A 15027-nucleotide genomic window follows, 5' to 3' on the forward strand; every position below is an offset into this window, starting at 1 on the left:
CCAGCCAGCTCTCATACCTAAGATAGGACTAGAAATCACAACCTCCTGGTGTCTAGCCTGGTGCCTTAAAAAAAATTACCTTGAATGAATAAAATCTACTCCCCATGTTTATTAATACTAATTTGATATTGTAATAGATAATGATTTGAAAACAACTTTTGAAGGGAAAGTTTTGATGTCTACAAACAGAGATTTAGGTTTACTTCCTTTGTTTTTTCTTCATTTTATTTCATTCATCGAAACCTGGATTCCTATGTGTCTAATCAGCATTTGCACAACTACTACCTAATTGCTGCTATTTGTGGCTTCAGCCAGCTTTATTTATTTATTTATTTATTTATTTATTTATTTATTTTTATTTATTTATTTCAATTTGTATACCGCCCTTCTCCTGGTGGACTCAGGGCGGTGAACAGCCAGAACTAAAACACATGCAGATACAAAATTTAAAATTGTTAAAAGAATTATATAACTGGCCCAATTTAAAACAGTTCAATTTAAAACCCCATGACAATTTAAAACTAAAAAACTAAAAAGACTAAAAAAGGGGGAGGGGGTTCACGCCAGCCCTGCTTGATGGAAAAGAAAAGTTTTCAGGGCACGGCGAAAGACCCGGAGATCCGATATCCTTCGTATCTCCGGGGGCAAATCGTTCCAGAGGGCAGGAGCTGCCACAGAGAAGGCCCTCCCCCTGGGGGTGGCCAGCCGACATTGCCTGACTGACGGCACCCTGAGGAGTCCCTCTCTGTGGGAGCGTACTGGTCGGTGGGAGGCTATCGGCGGCAGAAGGCGGTCCTGCAAATACCCAGGTCCTATGCCATGGAGCGCTTTAAAGGTGGTAACCAACACCTTGAAGCGCACCCGGAAGACAACTGGAAACCAATGCAGCTCACGCAGGAGAGGTGTCACATGGGAGCGCCCCCTGGCTCCCATAATCCCCCGCACGGCCGCATTCTGCACCAGTTGGAGCCTCTGGGTGCTCCTCAAGGGGAGCCCCATGTAGAGAGCATTGCAGTAGTCCAGGCGGGAAGTGACGAGTGCCTGAGTGACTGTGCATAACAGAAGCTTTATATATGCAGTTCAAAAAGAAGATATTTTTCTTTTCCATTGTTTCATTCTTTACTTCTATGGCATTAAAGACTTAAGAACTTGATAACTTTATGGTAGCAATCCTGTGTACCAGGTGGAAGACATTCTCTAAGCCACATGCTTTTTGCAAATGCACCAGCCAAAAGTCCTGGGCAGGGTAAGCAAACTCCAGACTGGCCCACAAGCTCCTGGGTCACCGGGACCCCACAGCCCAGCCCAATCCAGCTTCCCTAAGGGGGTGCCCAGCCGCGCTTACTTACTCCTTGAGGCTGCTGCTGCTGTGCTCTCTCTACTTGACCAGGTTGTTATGGTTGGTGTGGGAGGGCAAAATGCATGGGTCAGAAGGAGGCCCAATCTTTCTCCATGTGAGGAGACCCAGCTTCGAAAGCAAAGCATCATAAGAGATTTTTTAAATACACACACACACACACACACACACACACATATATACACACACACATATATATAATATTTATTTTTGTCAAGTACATATTAGATAATATATATATAAGTATAAGCATGAATTGAATACATAAAATGAATACAAATAAAGGGAACATTAGGACAGGGATGGTAGACACACTGGTCCTCTTATGCACGCCCCTTACAGACCTCTTAGGAATGGGGTGAGGTCAACAGTGGACAGTCTTAAGTTAAAATTTTGGGGGTTTGGGGAAGAAACCACAGAGTCAGGTAGTGCATTCCAGGCATTGACCACTCTATTGCTGAAGACATATTTTCTGCAATCGAGTTTGAAATGGTTCACTTTAAGTTTATCTATTGTGTGCTTGTGTAACATTGTGATTGAAGCTGAAGTAGTCATTGACAGGTAGGGCATTGTAGCAGATAATTTTATGAGCTACGCTTAGGTCAGACCGAAGGCAATGTAGTTCTAAGTTTTCTAAGCTCCAGAATTTCAAGTCTGGTAGCATAAGGTATTTTGTTGTGAGCAGAGGAATGGAGAACTCTTCTTGTGAAATATTTCTGGACACCCTCAATTGTATTAATGTTTGATATGCAGTTCGGGTTCCAAACAGATGAGCTATATTCAAGACTTGGTCTAGCAAATGTTTTGTATGCTCTGGTTAGTAGTGTAATATTACTGGAGAAGAAGCTACGCAAGATTACGTTTACAACTCTTAATGCCTTTTTGGCTATGTTGTTACAGTGGGCTTTGGCACTTAGATGATTAGATATGAGTACTCTAAAATCCTTGACAGAGTGATGGTTATCTACAAGGTCGTATCCACTCAGCTTTTATTTTGTGTTCTGATTCTTTTTTCCAATTTGTAAGACAGAGCATGTGTTGGTTGAGATTTGGAGTTGCCAATTTTTTTACCATTCCGACACAAAGTCAAGGTCTTTTTGAAGGATAGCAGCATTGTTGGTGGTGTTAAATAGTTTTACATCATCGGTGAAGAGAACACAGTTGCTTATAATATGATCGAAAAGGTTATTTATGTATAGTATGAAGAGTGTTGGTCCTAGAACACTGCTTTGGGGATCACAGCTATTAACAGGTGCAGGATTTGATAGGGTGCTCCCTATTTTGATCACTTATTGACAGGAACACGGTTATCCGATTATGTAGGGGTCCAGAGATGCCATAGGTTTTTAATTTTAGAAGTATTTTGTCATGTACCACTGAAGTGTATGTAAATTGCATTTATTGCTTTGCCCTAATTTTTTTCTGAAATTATGAAATGAGATAGGGTGCGATACCACTAGGAGAGACCTTGAGGAGGGGGAAAGGAATGGCAAGAGAGCAGCAGAGCTGCTGGTGGCCAAGTTCTAAAGCAGACCCTTCCTCTTTCTCATTCCAATCTCTTCTTTCCTTCCTTCCCTCCCTCCCCGTTCCCTCCCTCTCAGTATATTAAAGAAACGATTCTTTAAAAAACAAAACAAATGAACTTTAATTTGAAAGTATATTAAACAGAATATATTTTAACTCAGTAACTATAATAAGTTCAATATTTTCATATCATAGATCTGGCCAATATATATTGTTAATAAGGTCTAAATTTTTCCAAATATTTTAAAGTATTAATTTATGAACAGTGTCATTCAAAACCTTGAATTTTAAATGTATTATATCCAATGGGCCTTATCCACAGCAAGATGCCAGTTATATTTGTTAATTTAATTCTTCATTGTCTGCAAGAGATTGTGAATCCTTATGAAGAATAATCACATTGTCTTTATACAAAGAATTGTCAAATCCAGCAGAAACTTGTTGTGGTCTGTTTCTTCTTCTATAGAAAATATAGGCTGCGATTCCTGCACCGATGATTATGAGGATAACTGGGATAACTAATCCCACAGCTGTGCCATGTGTCGGTAGAGGTGCCACTCTTTTCTGCACTAAAATACCAAAGAGAAGGAAAAGCACTGAGTACAGTTATATTATATTATATTATTGTGAAGTTTGCAAGTTGACACTTATTTTTTTAAAAATTGAGAAAGAAGCCAAGAGAGATTGCATCCTATCTAGTAGTCTAATAAAGACAGAGCTAACAAGAGTCAACTACCAATCCCAGGAATTTGTGAACTGTAACTCAGTAAAAGGAAGTAACTGTAATGCACTATCTTTTCCTGTTCATTTCAGATCCCAAAGGAAATTGATACGGGTTGCCTGTGGAAGATAAGGACTGAATTGACAGTCTTTTGATGTAAATCTCGATGTTAGAAATGTGAGTACTTCCACAGCAAAACTAATTGCCATGGTTATCATTTATTGCTAATTCTTTATTTGGGAACTGAAAATAATCAAAATTAACTGAAAAATAATCATAAATATTCTGTCACACTAACTGAAGAAGGAAGACTTTCAAGACTTGTTTTCATAAATATCATCCAAGTGATCTCATCTAAGGCAGGGGAAATTAGGAATACAATTTTGGACTTTGACACTGTGGGAAACAAAAACCCTTAGACATTTAATGAGATTTTATATTATATTTTGCTGGCTTTTTTTTTTTTTATCTCCTCACTCTCTCTTTCTTTCTTTCTTTCTATTCTGCAACAAAACATGTTTGAGAGCTGTCATTTTATTTTATTTTTTCTAATGTATAATTGTAATTTGATGATATACAATATCTATAAAAATATAGTGGTTTATGATTGACAGGTATGATATTTGGGTAGCAGCTGCCAAAATTTCAAAGTTGTCTAGAATAATATTATTTCTGATCCATTCTGAGAAGAAAAGAAAAGAAAATGGCAACTGGCAGTCACCTCAAGGATCTTCATGGCTTCCATTCTATTGATATAGGAAAATTATGTAAAACAAAATTAACTATTGTTACTTAACAATTTAATGGAGATAAAGTAAGTCTTCATAACAATGCTGAATACATGCTGTTGTCATCTAAATTTTTTAATATACAAAAATATGTTCATCTATATTTCAGCTATGTGTTTTCAGATCACAAGTTTGGAAACTTTATTACTGAACTTTAAAAATAACATTCTTACCTCTTTTAAAATTACTTTCTTACCTGTTTTTGTAGGGTTTACAGCTGATTCTTCAATAACTAGAAAATAATCAAATACATTTTCAGTACGTAACTACTGTATATGTATTACTGCACACTACTAAAATAACAATGAAGAAGGATTTGCAAGGCAAATTTAAAAAATGAATTCTCTGAATCACAGCATATTTTTATAGTGAACCTTTATGATTCTTTGAAAAAAGATACAGGACAGAATACACTACAGGACAATGTCAGTTTTTCTCCAGAAATATTTGGGTTTCCATTAACAGGTGATATTGTTTGATATGAATCTGAGTTCATGGGATATTCATTAGCTTCATGAAACTTCATGACTGTATTTAAAGCATCTTTCAGAAATGATTAAGAATGAAACTAATATTTTAGTCTATAGGTAGAAAAGATAACGAGAAATACAAAATGTCAGAAGTAATAACAGATACAAAGCAATCCAAATTGGCTATTGATAATAATTTTATTCAATTCTGTGTCCTGTGAGAACAGGATCTATTTTATTAATGCTATAAAACAGATGACATAATAAGGGGCAGCAAATGATGCAAAATAAATTTGTTCAGTAAACTTTTTTCAATTGCTAAAATTATAATTATCAATTTTAAAATATGACTTTCAATCACTTTTGAATGCCCTTTTTATTCCTACTATTTTATTTCAGATAACATATTATTTGAAACAGAAATTAAATAAGGATAAAAATGATAGGGAAGGGAAAGAAGAATGGATGGAGAGATAGATGGATGATGAAGGAAGGAAGGAAGAAAGAAAGGAAAAATGATATTTTATAGTAGATAAATTATAATTAGTCTAGAAAAGTAAGAAAAGATATAAGAAAAATAATAAGAGCATCAAAAGGTGATAACAATAGATCAAGATGAGATCTCTTAAACATGTTAGTTAGAAAAACTTGCTCATCAAGAAATTAGAAACAGAGGAAAACTTTTCAAATATCATTGGATATGTTTAAAAAGTGAGCAGATAATGACATAGTAAGAATAATTCCAAGGAACACCATTTAGACAGAAAATAGAAGCTGCAGTATTTTAGGAAACTGTAATTTAATGCAGAGTTCCCCACCATTGGGCCATGGCCAACTACCGGGCCTTGAGCTATTCAGAACCAGGTCACAGAAGTGGTGGGCAATCGTGTACACCCAAATTCACCCAAATACATCCCTGCTTGCATGAGTGAATGACGGCAGAAATGGAGTTATGTGTGTGCACACACTTGCCTGCCACTCACGTGGAATCAACTACTCTCTCCCCTTCTTGGTAGTCTGCAAAGCCAAAAAGGTTGGGGAACTGTGATTTAATGTCTATGTAGTATGCAAATAATGTTTTCAATCTAATATTATGGTAATGATAATAATAAGGCTTACTTTTGTTTCTTTTACAAATAAATGATCTTGATGTATAAGATCCACAATAGCTTTCGAACCAAAGTCCAGATTTACTATTCATATAAATGCATCGGCTATTTAAGGTCTCGGTTCTATCATTTTCTCTGTCATCATCTTGGTTATTCCAGTTGACAAAAGCAACGTTACTTTTATCTTGCCATAACCATTCTCCTAAAGTTAAAATAAATATATAGCATAATGATTAAAAAGAAAAAGAACTACACTGTGATGAAAAAGTATATCCTATAGCTTTTTTCCTTAAAATTCCTGTAAACTCTGAAAAATTGGCCATCCATAGACATATGGACATAAACAACATCTACATACTGTGCAATAGAAACAATTGACAAGCCAAAAAGATAACAAAAAGACTAAAACCCTTCCCACCAGCAATCAATGCCTAGATGAGCATAGATTAATACCAAGATTAAAACCAGACCAACAGCCAAGAAGTAAATAATATCCCAAAGAAGGAACTGCTCAATAAACTAATAATAAAAAACAGCCAACCAAAAACCCTCAAGACCAGTCCCACTAATGCTGATAGAGCAAGCCATTAGAATATAAACTGAGAGCAAACTCCATCCTTAGTAGCACTGATTATGTTACCTATTTTGGGTAAAATGAAAGGTCTTCAAGAAAACAACCAAGTTTTCTCATTTCAACTCTGAGCTACAAATATACTCCTTTATCAAGAGTCTCTGTCATATTATTTGTGGATGTTGTTCTTTCCAGAACTAGGACATTCTTTTTAGATATCTTCTCTTGGACTTAATTCATGATATCAGATCATTTTTTGTTTTACAAAGGGTAAATGAATTTCATCAGGCAATCCTACAGCAGTTGACTCAGGTTGCTGAATCCTGAGTCCTATAGTCCATTTGTCACGAGATATCCAGGAACTTTACAACTAAACATGCAATGGTCCTTTTTTGTCCAGGACTGATCAGAGGACTGATCTGGTATGGGTTTCTGTAAATCACATCTCATCATATTTTTTATGGGAGAGGTCTGATGAGACCTGTCTGGTATGATTGAACATCTGACATACTTCTCATCTTCCCCAGAGCACACAAACCCCACAACCATGTCAAGGTAGTGTTTCATTGGGTGATAATTATTACTAGCTACATAGATAAATATTAGTTAATTAATTACCTTCATGATTAGAATATAAGCCTATCCAAAACTCCATAGATCCATGTATTTCCATTTCTTCTTTTAAAAAGTGTAATTCAGCTGAGTCTTTGATTGAAGTTAAGGTACCACCTATGAAACATGAAATGATCAAAAAAGTTCATTAACAGATTTGATTCCCACCCGACCAAAATTGGGGCAATTTCACAAGGCATAACCAATGAGTCATTCCCATCACAAGCAATAATTTCAGGTTTGAATCTTTTAAAGAAGAAAATAGTCCTCTAATTCTAAAACCTATTAGATGTGTATTGCTTATTATGTTTATGGTGATTACTGCAGCTTATTCTTTGAGTATAATGATACAGAAGTTAAATCTAATAATTTAAGCACATATTCTGTAAAAATAGTATTCTACACAATGTACAGAAAAACAAACTTCTGTTTTAAATCTTCCAAAATGTTTGAGAGGCGCCACCCCAAAGAGAAAGAAAAAAGAAAATGATAAAGTCTTCCAAAGTAGCTGATATTTCAAAATATTCTATATTTATAAGATGCTTTAAAAAGAATTAGAATTATTGCTTTCCAATATCATATATGCAATCCTTTAAAAAAATATTGAAATAAATTCATTCTTATATCATGTGCAATTTGGAGAGCACATGTGTCATTATCTATAGAAAGAAAACAAAATCATGGCAAACAGTACAAGATAAGTACCCAGGCACATTTTTGTTTTGATGACCAAAGTATTTCTCTTGATTCACTCTCTGAAGGTGAACAGCAGTTGTTTGAAGGCTCAACACAGATGCATCATAGAATCATAAAATAAAAGCGCTGGAATGGACCTTAGATATCTTCAGGTCCAACCTCCTGCCCAAATCTTATGCCATTCTGGACAAATAAATGTATAATATTTTCTCCTCCAGCAATGGAGCGCCTACATTTTGGGAGGCAAGCTATTCCAATGGTTAATTGTTCTCACTGCTCTCTTTAGGATCTCTCTTTAACAAACTTATACTCATTGCTTCTGGTCCTAACTTTGCTTTGAAGAATAAGTCAACTCCCTCATCTCTGAGACTGTTCCACTAGTACTGGAAGACAGCTATCATGTCACCCCATATCTTTCTTTTTGTTGGGCTAGACATAACTATTTCCCTTAACTGTCTATCAAGGTTAATGTTAACATTTAAGGTTAAGATTACATCAAGGTCTTCTTGAGCTCAGCTGAGTATATGAGAACATGCCCAGAAGATATTTCTACCAGGGCTGCTAATAAGATAAAGCTGCTGCCTCTTTGCTTTCTGAGCTGTCATGTGCAATGTTTTCTAGGCATGTCCAGACATGTTGAAGACTCTTAAACAACCATACCAAGAGTCAATTGACTACACCTGCTATGTAGCTTCAAGGAATGAATCTAATGGTAAATTCTCATCCCTATCTTATCTTTATAATAAATAACTTTCTAGTACCATGAAATTGAAAGTAAGTTTCTGTGTGGTGAAATACATAGCTTTTCATCCCACCAGGGTATTTTTTTCAGTGGAAATCTTCCTTTTAGTAATTATTTTCAGTGCATGTGAAAAATAGAAAGGTATTTATTTCTCTTTGTATTATACCCATTCTACATTCGCAGACTGTTCTTTCAAGAGTTTCATATGGAATATAATATGATCAAAATTAGAGTTGCTGGCTGAATTTGACATAGATTTGTTTATTCAAATCATTGTAAATATAAATACTAGCAAGATTTCCCTAAGTATGGAAAATTGCTGTTATTATTATTAGCTATTATTACTATTATTATTAGCTCAAAATGATACTAACCTATCAGATTACACGTCAAGGCTGCTTTTGGCCAAGATTCCCTTGAAACGTAAAATTTATAGCAATAATCTCCAAAAGGAATCCAAGGTTCGTCTCTGTTTTTGGAAGTTTGGCATTTTCCTGCTGATTGTGGCCTCTCAGTTGATATTATACCTGTTATCAAACAAATAAGTTTTCATTATTAAAAAAATCCATACATTAGTAACTAGCCACTAAGAAAAATATTAGTAATATTAATAAAAAGTTGTAACATTAATAAATAAAAAATAATTACAATGAAATAATGCAGTAAGGTATAACATAAATTTGTCATTTTCTAATTGAAAATTATTAGGCATATACTATTTTTAAACATTTAGCTTATCACTTCATTGATACATGCCACTTCTTACTAATTTGGCACTAACTGAAATTAAAATATAAACTCTATTAAAATAGATATATCAATTTACTTACCGTTATATCTCTCGCAAACAGAGACATGCTTTTCACTGAAGTTTCCTGTTTTCCAATAACCATCAATATCTAGGTAGACACAGGCTGTGTTATTCCTTGGTTCTTCGGCAGCCCAGTTAGTGTATGCTAGCCTCCGTTTACTTATCCACTTATACCCAGGATTACTCTAAAACCAAAATGCATAAGGGAATAATTACAGGAAGTGCAAAGAAAAGTATTATTCATTTAATTTCACTATAGCTAGTCCTAACTTAATAACTTTAACTGGGACAGGAGTTTGTTAAGCAAAACACTCATTAGGTGAAAATCATGTGAAGTATTAGTACCATTTTATAAAGCCTTAATAAGATCACACTTGGAATACTGCATCCAGTTTTGGTCACCACAATATAAAAAAGATGTTGAGGTTCTAGAAAGAGTGCAGAGAAGAGTAACACAGATGATTAGGGGACTGGAGGCTTAAAACATATGAAGAATGTTTGCAGGAATGGAGTATGTCATGTCTAGTGAAAAGAAGGACTAGGAGTAATATGATATTAGTGTTCCAATATTTGAGGGTCTGCTGCAAAAAAGAGGGGGGCTCAAGCTATTTACCAAAGCACTTAAAAGGAGGACAAGAAATAATATATGGAAACTAATCAAGGAGAAAAGCCACCTAGAAATAAGGAGAAATTTTCTGACAGTTGGAATAATTAATCAGTGGAACTTTCCTCCAGAAGTTTTAGATGTTTCATTGCTGGAGGTTTTTAAGATGAGATTGAACAGCCATTTGTCTGAAGTTGTACCGAGTCTCCTGCTTGAGCAAGGGTTGGACAAGAAGACCTTCCAACTCTGTTATACTGTATTCATGTGAAGATGTCAATTAGCAGCAGCAGTTCTGACAATCCTAGTTATGGTTATTAGACTGCATCATTGTTAGGCAGCAACCTCATATTTTTCCTACCCTGCCACACGCATCTGTGCTTCTACTCCTCACATATATTTTCTCTCTCCATTCTGCCACTTTGACTACCCTGCACTCAACCATTGTGCCGTTACCTACCCCTCCCCAGATCAGCTTCACAGAAGGCCAGCAGCTGCCCCAGCCAGATGGACCTTGTCAGCAGCAGAATGAAGAAAGGGAAAGGTCAGATGGGACAATGAAGGGTAGCAGGGGTAGATGTGGGAAGGGATGGAGTCCAGGGCCAAAAGGGCAGGGAGAGATACAGAGGTAAGGTGAAGTTGAAGCACTTTCTGACATCTGAAAAGAGGGCAGGCTGCCAAAAACATTAATTTTGATTATGTGACCATGGAGATACTGCAATGGACATAACTTTGAGGACCAGCCATAACTACCATTGAGCACTATCATAACTTCAAATGGTCACTGAGTGAATGGTTGCTAAGTGAAAACTACCTGTACCCCTTTTTCATTGCCAACTGGACTCCATGTCCTCTTCCTTAACTGTGAGAAAAAGCCATCCAGAGCTGCTTAAAATGGGAAAAATTTAAAACTTTTACAGAAATAAATCAATTCTGTGAAAGCATTTAGTCTTCAAGGTCCATTTAGAAAATTGGCGCATATATGTCATGTCAGGGACTCATTTAGTGACCGTGGACACTTACAGCAGAGATGAAAAAGGAACTTTATCAATCATCTTTGCATTTACAACCTTTGCAGATCAGTAAAAACTGAAGTAAGTTCATAAGCAGAGTTGCAATTTCACTTAGTGACCTCTTTGTTTAACAATAGAGTTGCCAGGCCCAAATATGGTTGCTAAACAAGGACCACCTCTACCCATAACACTTTCTACTCTTAGAAATCCCATTCTTGAATTCCTTATGTATGTGACAATTTTTCCAAGTATACAATTTTAAATATAGGGCTTCATTTTGAACATATAGATTCTGTTCTTACCACTTCGCTGCTTAGTCCAATCCATACAGGCTCCTTGTTTCTGAGCACTTGCAGCCATATGAATGATTCTGCATAGGGGTCTGAAATGGTGGCAAGTTTTGAATTTTCAGATTCACATTTCTTCCGTGCTTCTTCCCAGGTCATCTTGGGACCAACCATAGAATAGCTGCTATTTCCATAACTGATATAGTGAGATGCTGGAACCGTTGGTTCAGAGTAAGGTTCAGGACCTTTAAATATATATATATATATATCAGTCAAGATCACACACAGTTCTGCTATTTTTTTATTCTGAAAACCCTTAATATTTAATTTTTATCTTTTCTTAAAATATCCTCTCAGTTCCATACCATGACCAAACTTTATTCAAAAAAATCAAGAGCACATTAAACAAATTGGTACAGTGAGTCACTTTAAGGAGATACATTTATAATATACTGTAAATGTATATCTTTAGTTATCCCAAATATGTGAATTTATGAAATCAGTACATCCGTTGAATATTTTTGGCCAAATAACTGATTCAGTGTTACTAAAAGCCTTTATATTTGACTTTAGATAGTTGGTATCATGATTATTTTTGTTAGTTCACTTTATTTAAATACTTCCTGAAGTTGATGGTAGTGTGAAGTTGATGGTAGTGTGATTTAAATTTACAATTTCTATATATTCCTTCACAATGTATTTTCTTGGTTACCATATCTGGCTTGTTGCAATCTTATTTGGCTCAAATGTGTTTGTTCACCCAGGTTTTTCTTTTTATATCTACAATTTTTATTAAAACTTTTTAAAAAGATGATAAAATCGAACACAAACTAAAATAAAGCAGGGGGAAAAAAAGAACAGAAAAGTAATCAAGCAAAAATAAAAATTCAAGAAAAGAAAAGAGGTTGAAAAAAACTAGGAAAGAAAGAAAGAAAAGAAAAGAAAAGGAAAGAAAGAAAGAAAGAAAGAAAGAAAGAAAGAAAGAAAGAAAGAAAGAAAGAAAGATTCTAATGTTCTTCATTGCAGTTATAACTAGATATGTTGGTGTAGTTATATGCTTAACCTCTCTGATTATCCTAAATTGCATCATAATGATCTTCTTCCTAGAACCTATCTAATGCTCAAAATCATAGCTTACAAATTCACTTTTTTCAAATTCTGATACGGATCAGTAGAAGATAATCTAAATCAGAGTTTCCCAATGTTTCTGGCTCTGTGGACTGGTGGGGGGGATGGTTCGTGCAAGCGCCAGCAAGCATATGCACACACAGCTCCATTTATGTGAGCAATGTGTGTGCATGCCTACTGTGCATACAAATGGAGCATGTGTGTACACAGTCACCTACTGCTCACACAAGTGAGGTTGTGTACGCACGTGCACATGCTCACCGCCATTTCCATGGCCCAGTTGCAAACCCCTCACAACCAACTAGTGGGCCATGGCCCATAGGTTGGGGACCCCTGATATAAATTACATGTCTTATTCTCAGAAACTGAATTATTTCCCAAGATTTCTACAAGCTTACCAGTATTTTTTTGGCAGATGTAGGTCATCTTAGAAGAACAGGATCCAACTCTCCAATATCCTGCAAGCCTTTCAGGTTTTGTCACCATAAAAACGCAGTCACCCTATAATGTTTTTGCATAGCAAGAAAGACAATACAGTCACCGATATCATGATTGGAACAGTCTTTCTGGGATCTCTCCTTTATAATCTCCTTTATAATCTGTTTCTGGTAACTATAGAAGATGATCGCCATGTCAGTATCTGTCACTTGTCATTATGTCCCATAGAGTCTAGCACAGAAGCATCCTGAAGCACATACAATAGAAGCATATTGGGCCTCCATGAAATCTTTTCTTCAAAGGAAGATGCTGCCACTGACTATGGTATAGAACGGAAGAGTTAGAAGGAAGTCAGTGGTCTCTAACAATAGCTTCAATGAATCTTTATAGTCAGGGTACTTCATGAATGTTAGTGAATAACATGCTAAGGTTGTGCAGAATATGTGCCATCTCAGGCGAAGGAACCATCCATCTCTTCTTTGCTCGTGTCACCAAGCTTTGCCCTTTGGGATTCTGTGCACAGCTCATTGCATACATCGAAGGTAAGCAGCCATGAGAATCAAATCACTTCTGTGAATTTGAAGACCATAGCAAGATTTATGGATCAGGCATTCTAAATCCAGCAGGGTCCTTTCTTCCCAATACTTATTTTAATTTTATATATTGGTATTATTTACTTCTATAGATTTTTTACTTTAAATTTTATTTTACTGGATCTTTTTTTTTCTTTAACTGAGTGTTGGTATTAGTAAAATTCTCCAAAACATAATATTCATGGCATATTTTTCATTCATAAAAGGAGCAACAGGAGTAAGACTTTCAGTATTATATCACCCTCTACTGATAAGGAGAAAGCACAACAGACTTTTCTTATTTAATAGACAGAAAAGATCTGAAATATCATCTGTTTTATTCATTTATGCATTCATTCATTAAATTTATATGGCCAGCCATATCACAAAAAAGGGACTCAACGTCAAGGAGATTAACTACACATTTGTGGGGAAATAGAACAGAAAAAACCCCCAAAAATTGGACTTACATGGTATGAACGAGGTGACCCTTTAGCCCAATTTGTAAAGTAGACTCCACTCCCATCAGTCCAGACGAAATGTCCATACCAATTCTTGTCAGTCAATCCAATCCAAGTATTACCACTAGCACTTTTTAATTGCACTGTGAGAAAAGCTGGGGGTGTGGGTAGATAAAGAGATATATTTTAAAACAAAGTATTGTCAGGCTCATCACCAATTAAATTTTGTTCCAGGTTTGTAGATCACCAAGCACGTAAACCACACCTGGAAGCTGATTGGCAACCTATCTAAAAATGACTTTGATCAAGTGCGGCCAAATAATTAAACAGTCATAACTACTTAGTCATATCAGGATTGAACTGAAATCTGGCTCTACAGGCCTCCAGATAATGGTCAGCACATCAAGAGCTTTTCCTATCTAGAACAAGCTTGAAATATAAATCTGGCTATCAAAATGTACTGAACTCTGAGCCAATGAATAAGCTCACTTCATCATGTAACCCGTATGCTTTATATAAGTTTCAGTTGATACTTTCAGATAACTATGGGGGAAGATTGGTTCTTTATTAATTTGACCGTGAAATGCAATAAATAATATATACTGTATTTTTCAGAATATACAGTAAGATGCTCCGGAGTATAAAATGCACCTTAGATTTTGGGGAAGAAAATAAGAAAAAAAAATTCTATCTTTGCCTACCAGCATCCATTAGTATTCATTTGGCTAGCATCCTGTCAGTGTGTAGGAGAGTTGAGGGCTGTTTGGAGACTGAACCAGTATTTGCTGTATGAGCAACAAGGAAGGAAACAGCAAGGATCCTGGGAGTGGCTTAGCTCAACTGTTTTAAAACTGCATGCTGTGTTGATCTCTGAAACTAAAACTGAAACTCCTCTTCTCTGCTGGTGTTTTACTTGTATCGACTACCATGTTGGAAAACCTGCTTTTGGTATTGTATATTTACTTCATGTGTTATATTATATATAAAGAGAAGTTATTGAATCCTGCTGAATCAGTTACTTGTGTGTGCTTTCTGGATGTGATTGCTGCTGCAAACTCTGACAGTCCTTGAAGCAAATAGCAAAGAGCCAGGTCAGCTTCAGCACATTATTGCAGCCTGATTCAGC

The 15027-nt window shown here is 35.9% G+C and overlaps 1 protein-coding gene across 1 annotated transcript in view; it reads right to left on the minus strand.

The window, feature by feature from the left end:
* Nucleotides 1-2977: 2977 nt before the first annotated feature.
* The window catches only part of LOC117654893 (macrophage mannose receptor 1-like), a 42908-nt gene continuing 30858 nt past the window's right edge, over nucleotides 2978-15027 (minus strand). Inside the window, exons 22-30 of the mRNA XM_034401829.2 lie at nucleotides 13911-14056; nucleotides 12829-12931; nucleotides 11318-11547; nucleotides 9421-9586; nucleotides 8965-9117; nucleotides 7159-7269; nucleotides 5980-6171; nucleotides 4587-4622; nucleotides 2978-3450 (exon numbers count right to left, since the gene is read on the minus strand). Coding sequence (XP_034257720.2) covers nucleotides 3224-3450; nucleotides 4587-4622; nucleotides 5980-6171; nucleotides 7159-7269; nucleotides 8965-9117; nucleotides 9421-9586; nucleotides 11318-11547; nucleotides 12829-12931; nucleotides 13911-14056 — 1364 coding nt within the window. The 3' untranslated portion in view covers nucleotides 2978-3223. The remainder of the gene's footprint in view (nucleotides 3451-4586; nucleotides 4623-5979; nucleotides 6172-7158; nucleotides 7270-8964; nucleotides 9118-9420; nucleotides 9587-11317; nucleotides 11548-12828; nucleotides 12932-13910; nucleotides 14057-15027) is intronic.

Source organism: Pantherophis guttatus, chromosome 4, assembly GCF_059756535.1.
Source record: "Pantherophis guttatus breed Tessera chromosome 4, ASM5975653v1, whole genome shotgun sequence".
Taxonomy (NCBI): domain Eukaryota; kingdom Metazoa; phylum Chordata; class Lepidosauria; order Squamata; family Colubridae; genus Pantherophis; species Pantherophis guttatus.